Below are 14,375 nucleotides of genomic sequence, written 5' to 3'. Positions count from 1 at the left end.
CACCCTGGCCCTGGCTGGTTACGGTGTGTCTATGGATGCTCACCAGCTGTAAAGAGCTTGCTTTTTGGGAAGGGATGCTGAAAGTGCAAAGGCAGAGCTGAAGGAAGGGGCAGAGGTTTTATGAGAATTTGCTGCACCTTCCTCTCAGAGCTGTTGTAAATGCTGCACTGACAACATTAAGTCTTAACCAAAAAGCTTCTGAGAACAAATATTTTAAGAGCAATAGAAGAAAGAAACCATGCCCCAGTCCATTGGTTTCCTGAGAAGGTGGGTCAAAAGACAACCACAAAACAACAACAACAAAAAACAAATAAGGAGAACACACAAAAAAATGGCATCAATAAATTATGGTGCCAGGCAACTTTATCACAAACTCCTGCTTCTTCCTCCAAATCTGGCTTGGGGTGAGGGGAAAATGCAAATGGTTTCTTCTCTGAGGCCGGGACTTGAGCGTCATACATGGCAGGGCTTCCCCTGTTTCCACCCTAGAGGGAAGAGATGTTCTCCTTTCTTAGGACAAAACACTTGAGGCACTGAACTCAGGAGACAAAGTGAGAGCATTGCCCTCCCCATCACTCTCTGCATCACACAAACGTGAAGACTGATGTCCGGGTGACAGCAGATATCACTAAGCCACTGTTTCTGGAGAGTCAATAGTTTATTTTCTCTTGTGTCTGTAAATTCAAAGTCAGCTTACAAGTTGAAAGTCAACACCACTCTTAAAAGACAGCCCAAGCATACTATGCAAAATCCACAACTTACTTTGGAAATCACCGGATCTCATGTCCACCCCCAAGATGAAGGCTGTATGTACCTTGGGCAACATTAGCATTTACCTGTCATTGTAACTTGTGTTCAGTATGTTGCATGCTAAGGCTTTGAACCATTCATTGGCTAGAAGATCCAAGATAACATGGACCACCTCCACCGAAATTTTAAGGCCCAATTTGGTAGCTTTATCAAACTATAATTAACTTGTATCTCAGATCGGCTTCTGCCTTCCAAAGTGTTGGGAAATGACATCTCAGAAGGGCTGTGATGCAGGCGGTTGCCAGTTAGCAACTGAGCTTTCCCGCCCACTCAAACGTATCTTATCTTCATCTTAGCTTGTACTCATTTAATTAACAATTCACACCCAACAATTTCACAAAGCCTAGGAGGCAGTTTGGTCATATAGCACAATGCTCACTGGCAAACTCTTCTCAAGAAAGAGTGGGCCACGAGCCATATCCAGAGGCCTACTATTGACATAATGCTCATATATGTGCATGGCTGATATAAGTCAGGCCTCTGAAATGACAGAGAAACCTTAGTAGAAAGTCCTCAAAATCATAAGAGGCCGTTCTAAAGACACTCTTAACCATATTAGATTTTTCTCATAGTGGGCCAAGGGACTCCTGGTTTATGTCAAATTCACTGGCATAATCAGAACTTTTGTTATTTTGAGACAGGTCTTACTATGTAGCCTAGCCCACAAACTCATGGTGTAGACTAGGCTGGTCTTAAATTCATGGCTCTCCCGACTCGGCCTCCTGAAGTCACAGGTGTGTGTCACCATGCCCGGCACATTGTCACAACTTTGCATTGTCCCTTGCAGCACTTGGTGGCCTGCCTTTATCCTCTGACAGTGTATCTTGCCTCAGATAAGTGGAGGGAATCTGGGGACCTGAGCCACAATTAGGGGGTGATCATCTTTGCCTGACCAAACCACCTAGCCAAATGGCCTGAAGGATGAGGCACATTCTTGGGAAGGAGCAGATGAGAGGATTTGTTAAGGGTTTCTCCTTGCTCTGCAAGTTAGCAATGGCTAGCAACAGATTCATTAACAGGGCAATGCCTGGAGACACGCCCAACCATCACACAGAAAGAGACTAGCTCTTAAAAACCAGGGATAAGGTATTGTTCAAGACACCAATTCATCAAACACACTTATAAGTGCGCAAGAATGACATGAAGAGGCCCAGACTAAAGGCTGGGAAACGGTTTGTCACAGCTTTTGTGTTTACGTGGAATGTGAGGGAGAAGTGGAGGAAAGATAACGTGATAGGCATGTACGGTTGATTCTCTGTAATGGAGATACAATCTGACAGAATAGAGGCAGGGCTGGCATTTATTCTTCTTGTACTTAAAAGATAGGAAGGGTCTTAAAACATCCCTCAGGAGAGGCGTGAGGAGGATCCCAAGAAGCCTGCTTGTGGGAGTTTTCATGTAGGCCTTCTGCATTGTTGTATGAGTGAAAGCCCACATGACCAGATGTCCAGTTACGGGAGTTTAGTCTTTCTCAGATAATTTGAGCCCCGAGTGTGGGCTCAGTCTGCAGGAAATTTTATCAATTGGTGGTGGTGGGAGGATATGTTGAAGGTACTTGGTGGGGGGGCAGAGTTTCTGGGTGATGGGGAATGATCATATTTCATGCTTGAAGTTCTCTAAGAATAAAATGTAAAAACTGGACATTCAAAAATATTATGGAGAAATGAAAATTGTAATTTATCTATGAGAGGAAAAAAATTAGTGTAACATGTCAAGATCTGAAAAATTATATTTTGCCTATTTAATGTATACACATGAGCATAGTTTAAGAAAATAAATATAACTTATAGGCTAAGGCAAAGAAGTGAAGGAGCTGGGGCTCCAAAGGCTCTTAGAGCAGGGCTGGACATACACAACAGTCCACAGATGTGTTGGGTGGGCTGACTGGTGCCTCTGAATGACATTAAGGGCCACAAGGGTTCAATGCTAAGTGAAGAAAAGGAACTGTGGGGGTTTGGGCAGGTGACCCTAGAGAGTCTAGCTCAGCCATCTTTTAAGAGTCACCCATCCAAATCCTGTCCATTTGTTATCTCTATTTCGACTACACAACATCATCTTCCTAGGATCTAAGGAGGGTGTTAATCAACATGTTCAAACACGTTCACAGTCTGCTACCTTTCTGAGCCAAAATGAATGGGAGTAATTGACAGTCTGGGGCTGGGATGTTTTGGAATAGGGTATCATCTCACTTGCCATTAGGCTCCTGGAAAGCTGTGACTTTTTTATGCTTCATGGTTTCCTGAGGTGCCTTAGTTCCCGGGACACAAAAGTAAACCTGGATTGCTCTTCTGGCCTCTTGTGCCTAACTGGACCCATCACAACCTCAACTTACTCCTTAGGTTCTGGCCTTGTTCCTCAACCCTTCCCTTTTCTCCTTTATTCCTTGCATTTCTTTTCAAACTTCTCATGGCTGTTTCTGCTTATGGAAAGTCACTGGAACTTCATAAATATATACTATGGGGTGTGAAATCTGGAGACAAACCACCCTAAGAGTTTCCAGATGAATTTAGATCCTAAAATGAAACTATAAAAATGCTTGACCATGTTTATGACCTTTGAGTAAAGGTGTTTTTTAAAATGATGCATGGAATGAATGTAATGGTTTAAAGAGAAAGCCTGATGAATAGGGCCTTGTATAAATTAAAAAACCTACACAGGGTAAAAAATACTGTAAACAAAATCCAGTAGACAAGCCACAGAATAAACGAAACTATCTGCTGCATTTATAACAGAATGCCAACTGGGAAAAAGTACAAAAAATGTTCACGGGCAGCAAACTGAAGGTTAGGACCCCAAGGGTAGCAACTGTGGTGTCCCCTGGCACTTCCTTATTGCTAGAAAATGAGAAACTCACTCCTTCTCAATTTCAGTCATAAAAACGACAGTTAAGGTGGAGGGATTTTAATTTTTAGGATAGGAAAAAGTTGAAGCACTGGTTAAGACTGTGGGACATATGTCCCTGCTCATGTGTGACCCAAGCACAAACAGCATCTTTTCATATGAACGGCAGTGGCAGGGGCATCACCAAGAAGGGCGCAGATCCAGGTGTGCAGGTTCTGATTCAGCAGTGCCCACCCCGGGAAATGACTGCGCACCTGTGCTTGTTCAAAGGTCCTTATCACAGCTTCTGCCTGAAATATCTAAAAGTCGCAAACAATCTGAATGCTCCCCGATAGGGAATAATTAGACAGATCATGATAAAAATCATAGCAGAAATAATGAAGCAGTTTCAAAGGATAAGGCTGGTACTTGCCGACCAACACCAGGGGAGCAGGGTGGGCTGCACGATGGTTCTTGCAAGGGTGATGCCCATAGAACAGAACTGTAGATGAACAGAAACACGTTTACGCTTGAGTCCTTTTACCTTACAACGTGTTATGGGCATCGTGCCAGGTCTAAACAATAAGTCTGTCCTACCCTCTTAATAAAGTTGTATTCCATCAATGGGGTTTGTTATAAGCTTACTGGTTTTCTGTTTTTTTTTTTTTAAATAAAAATCTCTAATAAGATCCAATTCCTACACCACACAATTTACTAACTTAAAGTGTACAGTTCAGCAGTGTGTGGTATATTACATTATTAATTTTTAAAAGTCAATGTGAGACATTAGATATCACTAGTCACTGAATACGTGGGTCACACTAACCCATTTAGAAAAAGTAATTAAAAAAATGTTTACAGTTAGGAGGCAGAAGCAAGTGGAGCTCGGTGGGTTCCAGGCCAGCCTGGTCTACAGAGTCAGTTCCAGGAAGTCATGTCTCAAAAACAAAAATATGTGTTGGGAGGTGGTATGGCAGCACTCAGAAGGCAGGAAGATCTCTGAGTTCGAGGCCGGCCATCTACAGAGTGAGACCTAGGACAGTAAGAAGAAATCCTATCTCAAAAAACAAAACAAAACAAAACCAACAACACAAAAGGCAGCCAAGAGCACCCCAGCCTGACGCGCCCTTCAGTGGTGAGGATTAGGTCATGTCCAGCAGTCTTCCTTATCTCCCGTGTAACACAAAGTCTAGACGGAACCTCGAATTTGCACAAGTGACTATTTAGAAGGATTTGGATTTATAATAACAAATGGAAACAGACTTTCTGATAGGAACATCTGAAAACATGTATGATGTCTTGCTTTTCAGACTGCTGTCTTCTAAGTTCCTTCCAAAGTAGGTTCTTAAAACGATTACCAGAAAAACAAAAACCCTAAATCACATAACAAAATTTGTCATGTGAGCCATTTTGGGTGGTTTTAACCAGATGGCTGTATTGTTTGCTTTTTACTGTTGCAATCCAGGCAGCAAATCTCCATCCCTTTTTGTAGTCTGTGCAAAAGTTTCCTTAGGACAGAAAGCCTATGATGAAGGGCAGTGGAGAAGACAAAAGGTAGCCAAGAAAAATGAGTGTCTCCTTCCCTAAGATTACTACGTTATTCCTGAATGTGATGGTAAGCATTTGAATGCGACAGAAAGTTTCCAAAGCAAATGTAAAAGTTTGGAAAAAGTTAAACCCCCACAAAGCTGATTTTCCTGTGTTTGGTCACTGTCGAGAGCCCAGCCATATACCTGGTGAGTGAAAAGGATGGTACACATGGAAGATGGCATCTGGACCTATTTTTATCTTATGTGTATGAGTGCTTGTCTGCACGTATATATGTGCGTTACATGCGTGCCTGGTGCTCAGGGAGGCCAGAAGAGAGACCTGGATCCCTTAGAACTGGATCTACAGAGAGTCATAAGCTGTCATGTAGGTTTTGGGTCTTTGCAAGAGCAACAAGTGTGTTAACTACTGAACCACCTCTGCCACCACCCTGATGTTCTTGTTGCTTTGTTTGTGTTGTTTTTCCTTTTCTTCCCCATACATCCACAAGCAGTTGGGCCCTACCTAAACCTACCTAACGACACAGCTTTGGTATGAGATCTAGTTTCCTAATCCACACATCATAGCTCCACTGGTACTCGCCTTCACTCTGTGCCCTCAGGATCCTCTTATGCAGGAGAGGTGCCTGTTCTGGGTGTTGTAATGCGTGTGACCCAGATCCCAGTGTGTGCTGGCATCTGGGAGGTGTAGAAACAGGGTCAGCCTAAACCGGTCAGTAACAGAGAGCCAAGTTTTGCAAATGTGCGCTCCAGGCTCCACACTCTTAGCAACTCCCCGGTGGCCCAGAGCAGTTCAGTAACACCACAGGTCAGTCTCTAACGCTGTACAGTGGCCTCCAAGGGTGCCGAGAAGGGTCAATGAGATGAAGGGCCAGTGGCTTACACTCAAGAACATGCCCTTGGTGAACCGTGAAGGTTTGAACAAGTTTGAGTCAGTGTCATACTCCAGAACTACCACACAGCAATTCTCGGAACAGCATCAATAGTGCATGCATCCACCATGTTCATGTGTGTATTGCTTTCTGTGCACTTGGCACCAACTTGCTTAGCCCTCTCAGCTGTTTACGAAGCAGGGACAATTAAACACACCTTGTAAAAGGGGCAACAGACACAGAGCCAAGACGTGAGCCCAGACACGTGTAAGGTCTGTGTTCTGAAACACTATTAATCACCTTATTGTCTACACATATCTATTTGTTTGGGGTAAACAAGCGAATAGGTGTTTTCTTTGTATTCTCATAGTACCCCAATTCCTATAACTGATATGAAGACCTCTTTCTAAGTTTTCAGAAATCGATATGACAGTCTGGGGACAAAGCTCAGCGGTGCAGGGCTTGCCAAGCATATGCAAAATCCTAGGCCTGGTGTCCAGTTAGCTACACAGGCAAACGGTACGACAATAAATTTGCCAGCTTGTTTTCGAACTCCTACCTAGTTCAGGAACCTTTCTTTCTGAGGACCCAGGGACTTGTTCACCTGTCTGCATACCCCAGGCTGGCCCAAGTTTTGACCTCAAGGGATCCCTGCTTTAATTTCCTAAGAACCTGGAACTCTAAGCACCACCATGCCCAGTTCCTAAAGACCCATTTTTTTTTCTTTTCCTTTCTTTTTTTATCTTCCTTCCTCCCTTCTTTCCTTCCTCTCCCTTTCTCTCTTTCTTTCTTTTCTTCTTTTGTTTTTTTGAGGCAGGGTTTCTCTGTGTATCCTGGCTGGTCTGGAACCTGATCTCAAATTCACAGGTCTGCCTGGCTTTGCCTCCCGAGTGCTGGGATTAAAGGGGTGCAAAGCCACCACCACTTGGCCTCATTTTTTTTTCAACAGCTACCAATTGATTACTTGTTATTAGGGGAATGTCAAAATAAAAAGCATAAGAAAAGCCACGACAAAGTTCCCATTGGTCATTTGGGACCCCTGAGCTCACACTGTGATCTACGAGCCATGTAGTTTTGGACTCACACACTTGCCAAGTTGCCTTTGGTGCTGCCACCTCCTCTGCTCCGCTAGCTTGTTCTGTTTCCCTAGCTTCCCCCTCCACACCCAACAGTTTCTCTCTAGATCACACGCACCATTACTGCAGCTTCTAATGTAATTCCTTAGAGGAAATGCAGACTGAGTAAGCCTCAGTGTTTTGCTAGTCAAAGGTTCTTTTGTATTCTTCTCTTAACCCGCTCCTGTCTTCACTTATAGTGCACCCGGAACAGCGTTCTCCCTCCAGCCAACACCACCACCACAGTGATGAGGACATAACTAATTGTGCAGATGGAAACCCCCTTTCCAGGATGCAGAGGACCTCAGCAGCTCAGGAGTGGCTTCCTGCACCCCAGTACTGCACTGGCATCTTCGCCCAGACTGTTGAGTAGCCATTGTCACTTGTTGAGCGCTTGTTGACTTCAACACTCTCTTACTCCAGTGGACCAGCATTCTTAGTACTGATGGTGTCTGGAATGCCACTTGAGGACCTATTTGAAAACTGGAACGGGTCTCTGAATCCTGACAAAATTCCATTCCTTACTAGATCAGTTGTTTCCCCCATCCTCAGTTGCTCATCTGAAAAATGAACATGGCAGTATCTCATTGGCAAGAGTGAGGATTTAAGGGCTGGTGCTTACTAAGCACTTAGTGAAGCAGACCAGCAGCAATGCTCATCATCACACAGACCGTTTATTCTAGGGACATAGTTTCCCAAGGGGAAAGAACAGAATGTCCAACGGAAACAGTTCCCCAGAGACCACAAATACTGCCAGTTTTAGTGAGAAGTTACGGGAGTCAAAGACCTTTTCCAGACTCAAACACTGTTCTTTGGACATTCTGTTTTCAAAAATAAAGCTTACAGTGACATAAATATCCCAGACTTTGTTTTCGAGGGAGTGTGGTTAAGATGGTGTGGATGCTATGATACACTGGAACAAACCCTCATCCTGGACCATTCGTAGAAGGGGAGTTCCATCTCTTCGGCTCGCACGAGGTGTCTGTCAGGCCCAGGTCTCTGCACTGCCTATGTGAGCAAGCCAGGTTGCCTCTCCTCTCCCCTGCACATCTGCCTAGGAACACTGGGATTATGTTCAGGCATCAGCTTCCCTCTCAAGCCTTTCTCAGCTTTGCTGAGTATCCCAAGGTCAGACCTGGGGTCACAGTCCTTCAGGAATGCTTTCCCCTACCACAACAACAGGGTTTTAGTTCCCTCAGCTCCAGGGTTGGAAGGAAGATGTCCCCCTGGAAGGGTTCCAGCAGACAACAGGGGCTCAAGGAACAGATGAGTTAAATACATTCATAAATGAATTCTAAAAGGTGGCAGATGTGGGCTGATGAACAAATCTGTCCGTAACTAAGATCTAGTCTGGAGTCGCGTATTTGTTCATTTCTTCCTGTATTTGTTTGCTCACACTTGTATGGAACATGTATGTATGTATGTATGTATGTATGTATGTATGTATGTATGTATGTATGTGTGTACGTATTCTTGTAAAGGGCTAACAAACTGAGTTTGTTCCCTAGGACCCACATGGTGGAAAGGAAGAACAAACCTTCAAAAGTTGACCTCTGATCTCCACACTAACACTGTGGTAAACACACACACAGTGGGGAGATAGAATTAAAACAATAATCTATCCAATTATAAAACCACTAGATTTTCCTATCAAGAAAATGAAGCTGTCACCTTCCTACCAGGCATCAATCCCCAGGATGGTTATGGTCCCCTTTGGATGAAGCAAGAAGGTCCTGACCCGGCTTTTAAGATCCTCCTGTGGTCTTCTTCTGTATCTCTACGTCAGGCCCACAGTTCCACTTACCTGACTACCCACTGACGTCCTGCCTGGAGGCTACTGAGGACTTGAAGATTAAAAAAAACTGTTTAAATCAGAAGCATGTTTTATTTTGAGACAAGGTTTCACAGTGTGATTTGGGCCAGGCTGGCCTGGGATTCCTGCATTTCCCATCCTACCAGGATGACCATCCTTTAGCCTTGCCATGTCCCCGCCCCCAGCACTTATGGGGGCCGTGTTTCCTAACTGTCTAGCTTTCCCCTGCTCACCCCAACTCCTTCAGGGCAGGGGTCATGTCTCCTAGGCAAGCACAGGCCTGCACATAACGGGAAAAGTTTAGAAATCAACTGACTAGCTTGTAACCACTTCCATCTATGGTAAAGTGTTTCTCCGAAGAGAAAGGAGATGTGTTTGGAGTTTGAATCTCTGTGTATGAGTGCGTCCTTGCTGGGTGACAGCGAGTGTTTTTCATTATTGTTTTTTCACCTTATGTCTGAGACCTCAGGGGTTGTCGCTAAAGTTGGAGCTCACCTAACTTTCTGGCAGTGAGCCCGAGGGCCCCTTCTGTACCCTGATGAGATTTACATGTGAAGGCACGGCACCTATCTTATATGTGTGTTGGGCATCTGAACTCAGGTCCTCACAGTTGTATAGCAAGGACTTCATGGAATAAACCATCTCCAGCCCTGAGTTTGATTCTTTTAATGAATGCTACACATGTAACTTCTCCATGACCCATTCAATGTATTTTGCAGGATAATGCCACTTGAGTGATACTGAAAGATTATGTTCAAACACTCAGTAAATGGAAAGTTCTGTCTACCCCTTTGCCTTGCAACACTGCTTATTCAGATAAAATAAAGCTTAGATTTAATAATAGGCAAGAGAAGATTCTCCACCCAGATACTGAATAACTCAGTTCAAATGCTCCTTTGGGATTTTATATGTAGGAAACAGCCCTTTTGCTGTAATCTATGGAAAGCCAACCATGCTGGGCATTGTGGCACGTCCCTACGATCCCATTACTACAGAGAGCTGAGGTAGAGGACCATTGTTGGGGGCACACAGAGGTCCTTGAGGTCACAGGTCACAGAGAAACCAGGAATGTTAATCACACAGGATTGTCTTTCTGATAGGAAAGATGAAAAACCTGTTCTTCCACCCAGAAAGATGCAAACCGGAAGTGGTTTATAGCCCGGTCATCTGCCTTTATCTGTTAGGCCAGGTACTGTCAGGACTGGAAGTAGCTGGTTATCTAAAGGGCCCTTCTAGTCACAGGCTCCCTCAAGCTCCCAAAATCAGGACCAGAGGTGGCTAACAGTCCAGATAACCTCTGTGCTATCTATCTGACCTAGACCAGGCCAGACCCTTAGGCTATTTGGCCACTGTGGTCAGTCTATCTCTAGAACTCTGACACAGGTCGACTAAGTCAGTCTGCACTGGTTTTCATTCTAATGTCTTTGAGTGATTTAGCTTTCCTTAAACTCCAGCACTCTGGAGGCAGAGGCAGGCAGAAATCCATGAGTTCAAGACCAGCCTGAGCTACAGAGTTCTGTTCCAGAACAGTTAGAGTGAAGGGCCCAGACCCTAAATCATGCCCACCCCCACCCCCTTTGGCAGCCAGGACAGGCTGCAGAAAAGACCCAGCAAGATGGAGGCCCCTGACTCAGCAGAATGTGCTGAGCTCCTGACCCTGCTCTAACTACTGGGTGGATCAGAAGTTAGCTGAGGGCTCTGGAGATGCATTACTGATAATAGTGGAATGCAGTGGCCCTGCCCCCCATGTCCTTTCCGCAGCTGACCAATGAGCTCAGGGCAGGTTCCCTCATCCCGGAGATGTACCAATCCTGAGACTGTTACTATGCAGCTAGCAGACCCCTCGACACCTCCCTTGCTCCATTCCCAACATATCCCCTTCCCCACTGCAGCTTGGGGTCCTCCTACTCCGCCCCCTATGTCAGATGGATGGAGTTAACTTGTAATTAAAAAGATTCTCTGCTTTGACATTGGGTCTGGTCTCTTGGTTTCTGGGATCTAGACTCTGGGCACAACAGAGAGACCTTGTCTCAATAAAGAAACCAAACCAACCAACCAACCAAACAAACAAACAAACAAACACCTTTTTCAGAAAATTAAAAAAAAAAGCCGAGTAAACAATAGTCCTAAACTGATGTGGTGAGGTGTAGAGAGCTAAGCCTGAGAAATTAATAGTAAATATATTTATTATCTGAAAGAGGACACTTGATGGCAAGCAGCAGACAGGATACATCTTTGTTCAACAAATACGCAGTCCATTACACACACACACACACACACACACACACACAAACACACACACACACTCATGCATTACAGACAGTGAATATTTGTGCCTTTAAAAAATATCCCGATTCAGTCATCAGGTTTGAACTGCTTCTCTTGTTTGAGTTAAGATTTATCTACACTGTATCAATAGGTTGTAAGAATTCCTTCAAGGCCTCTAGTTGAGTAAGGTCCTTCTACTATGTCCAAATCTAGGCAAAAAGTACATTTGTGCTCATCTATTGTGTGGGTTTCAATTTAAAAGTAAACGTTTATGGCTGGAGAGATGGCTCACTGGTTAGCACTGGCGGCTTCTCCAGAGGACTGGAGTTCAATTCCCAGCACCCACGTGGAGGTTCACTACAGCTAGACCTCCAGTTCCAGGGGATCTGATGCTCTCTTTGGAGTGTGTGGACACTTGCATGGAGTGAAACATGCAAGCCAAACACATAGAATAAAATTAAATAATCTTAATAAAACTTCAGTTCTATTAAGAAGCATGTGAGCTATGTATCAATAGCTTTATATCATGTATAACAGAAATAACCAGAAAGTATCCCCTTGTCCCAAGGAAGCAAATGACTAAGAAAATATACATAACTGAGTCTAAAATCAAGAGAATTCAAATCATATTTACTAAAGATAAATAACAATACTGTGTGAAATAGGAAAAAAGTTGAATTTGTAATTGCAGCAAGGGAAATGTGATGGATATTTACAAAATCCAAGATGCATTTGGCCAGTTTCGCATTGCTCTCTTCTGGGTGAGGTTGTCTATACTGACCACAGAAGAAAGTAAATCTAGAGTAAATCCTGCTTGCTGAGGACACTTTCCTACAGCAGAGGGCAAAATGTCCAGGAAAAGTTTCTTTTCCTTCTTCCCTCCCTCCCTCCCTCCTTCCCTCTCTGCCTCCCTTCCTTTCTTGCTTCTTTTTATGTTTTGGTTTTTCAAGACAGGATTTCTCTGTGTAGATCAGAGTGGCTGATTCATGTCACATTCAGAAAGTCCCAGCCATCTTTCACAAGCACCATCTAGGTGTCTTAAACAAAAATTAAAATTTTTGTTTTAAAATTAAAAAATTTCTATGAATCACATCTGCTTTCTCCACTGAGAATATAGAGTTTCTAAATTAAAGCAAAATAAGTGATAAACATGAGAATTCCAAGAATATCATTCATTGTTACTTAGCAGGTGTGTCCCTTAAGTGGACACCTTCGGTCATAGAACCTCATTTTCTCATAACTTTAAGCCACAGAGTTAAAATATACATGCATAGAACTCCGCAAAACTATGGCAATGTCTGGTTTAAAGGCAACCCGAGGAAACAGTAGTTAACAGTTCCAATCAGCGTGTAAGGAAGCCGATGAAAAGGAGAACTAAGTTAGATCAAAGTGACTTCTTAAGAAGGTGTTAATACACCTCTCAGATAAACAATGTCTCCTCTTACTGCTTACAACAAAATTGGACAAAACAACAAACAGAGCAAAAAACCAACGACCGGGACAAGGTATGCTTTTCCTGCGTGGAGCGCGTCCCGGGAGCGCCACAGACAGGAGTGCCATTCAGTGAACTTTTGAACTGGAGCTGAGTGTTGGGGACGTGCGCTGGAGGCGACCTACCTTTCACAGATTTCCCGATGCTGTGCAAGTGCGTGATCGAACTGTAGTTCTGGGCAACGCTCTTTAGGAACGCCTCCATCTCTTCCTGGTGGTGGTATCGGAAATCCAGGGCGGTCACGACCGGCAGAAGAAGCCCCAGCCACAGGACCGCGAGGTCCATGTCCTAGAGATGGGGGAGAGAAGAAAAGAGCTGTTGAGGATCCCCCAGGGAAGCGCGGGCACCTTTCCTCCCGGCCCTCTGGGAACACCTGAGCTTCACGCTCCTTCTTCCGAGATACGAGGTGAAGGTGGCCCCTGGGACCCCACAGCCCGCCCGGGTCCCGGCAGCAGCACCCTTCCGTGTGCCCGGTCTCACCACTGCCAAGCGCGCGTCTCCGCCCGCCGGCTGCCGCCGGGAGCTTGGAGAAATTATAGCCCAGCCAGAGGGGCGTTCCTCGGGACGACACGCCCACAGACACGCCCACGCTACGCTTGCCCTCCCCTTGGGGCGGGTCTCCACCCTCGCTCCAGGGACTGCGAACCCCGCGGGGTTGTGAGAAGCGGGTGGGAGGTGGAGCGCGACCCGTCCGCGCTTGGGTTGGACGTGCGGCCTGTCTTTGGCCACCGCAGCCCCGAGACGCTGCACAGAAGCCGCCCACGGCCTCCACTGTGCCGGTCGCGCAGGACACGGTGCCCACGGTGGGCGGTGGGCGGTGCGGGTCACCTGGAGTCCAAGGAGGGCCAGGCTTCCAGCCCTGTGCTGCAACTGGGGAAGCCGGGGGTGGGGATGGAGTGTGTGTGTGTGTGTGTGTGTGTGTGTGTGTGTGTGTGTGTGTGTGTGTGTGCGCGCGCGCGCGCGAGCGAGCGCTTCAAGTGCCAAGTTGTGCGGTACGGGAACGTGTCCAACAAAAGTAGATAGTAGATGAGATCTGACTAAATCAGGGTAAAGTTTGTGACAAACTCGCAGGACAAAAGCGGAGCCGCTGTCGGCACTCGGATTTCTCAGGGCAGTTCTGGCGCTTCTTCCTAAAAAGCTGCTTTCTGGGAGGATGAGGTGAGTTGCGTTTGCACTAAACAGAACACAAATCATAACTGATGAGATGTGGATCGTGACACAGACCATGGCGCTGAACACAGATCGTATCGGGTGATGGTTCGTGAGCTATCGTGCTCTGATACATACCCCACATACACTGTCCCGCTGTCCGGTGGATTTGCAGAACCCTGTTAGAGAAATACCGACGCCTGCAAGGGTCTGTTGAAAACAAACTTCAAAAGCTACTGATTTGTTATAGCACTCGTGAACAGATTTTTAAAATAGTGACGAGAGGGCCCATCCCAAAGTGATGAGGTGAAATTTCCTTCCCGGAGCACAAAAGGGCCCTTGAGAGTGGGAGAGATGTCTCAAAGGGTAAAGACTGCTTGGGTTACAAAACTGGACACTGGACTTTGAGTCTCAAAATCTGTGTAAAGGTAGGAGAGACCAGACTCCACAAACTTGTCCTCTGACCTCCACAGGTGTCCTCTGACCTCC

General features: G+C 45.4%; 1 protein-coding gene across 2 annotated transcripts in view; it reads right to left on the bottom strand.

The window, feature by feature from the left end:
- Positions 1 to 13,239, bottom strand: part of Cpm (carboxypeptidase M) — a 58,236-nt gene extending 44,997 nt beyond the window's left edge. The window contains exons 1-2 of one of the 2 annotated variants that reach the window (XM_005357896.2): positions 13,218 to 13,239; positions 12,863 to 13,025 (exon numbers count right to left, since the gene is read on the bottom strand). In XM_005357896.2, the coding sequence (XP_005357953.1) occupies positions 12,863 to 13,022 (160 nt within the window). In that variant the 5' untranslated portion in view covers positions 13,023 to 13,025; positions 13,218 to 13,239. Of the gene's footprint in view, positions 1 to 12,862; positions 13,026 to 13,110; positions 13,140 to 13,217 lie in introns of those variants that run through there. The other variant, XM_026784595.1, reaches the window with a different exon arrangement.
- Between the last annotated feature and the right edge of the window lie 1,136 nt (positions 13,240 to 14,375).

The sequence above is a fragment of the Microtus ochrogaster genome, chromosome 24 (genome assembly GCF_000317375.1).
Source record: "Microtus ochrogaster isolate Prairie Vole_2 chromosome 24, MicOch1.0, whole genome shotgun sequence".
Taxonomy (NCBI): Eukaryota; Metazoa; Chordata; class Mammalia; order Rodentia; family Cricetidae; genus Microtus; species Microtus ochrogaster.
Note: the sequence above shows the minus strand (reverse complement) of the source record. Positions and strands in the feature narration are given on the sequence as shown.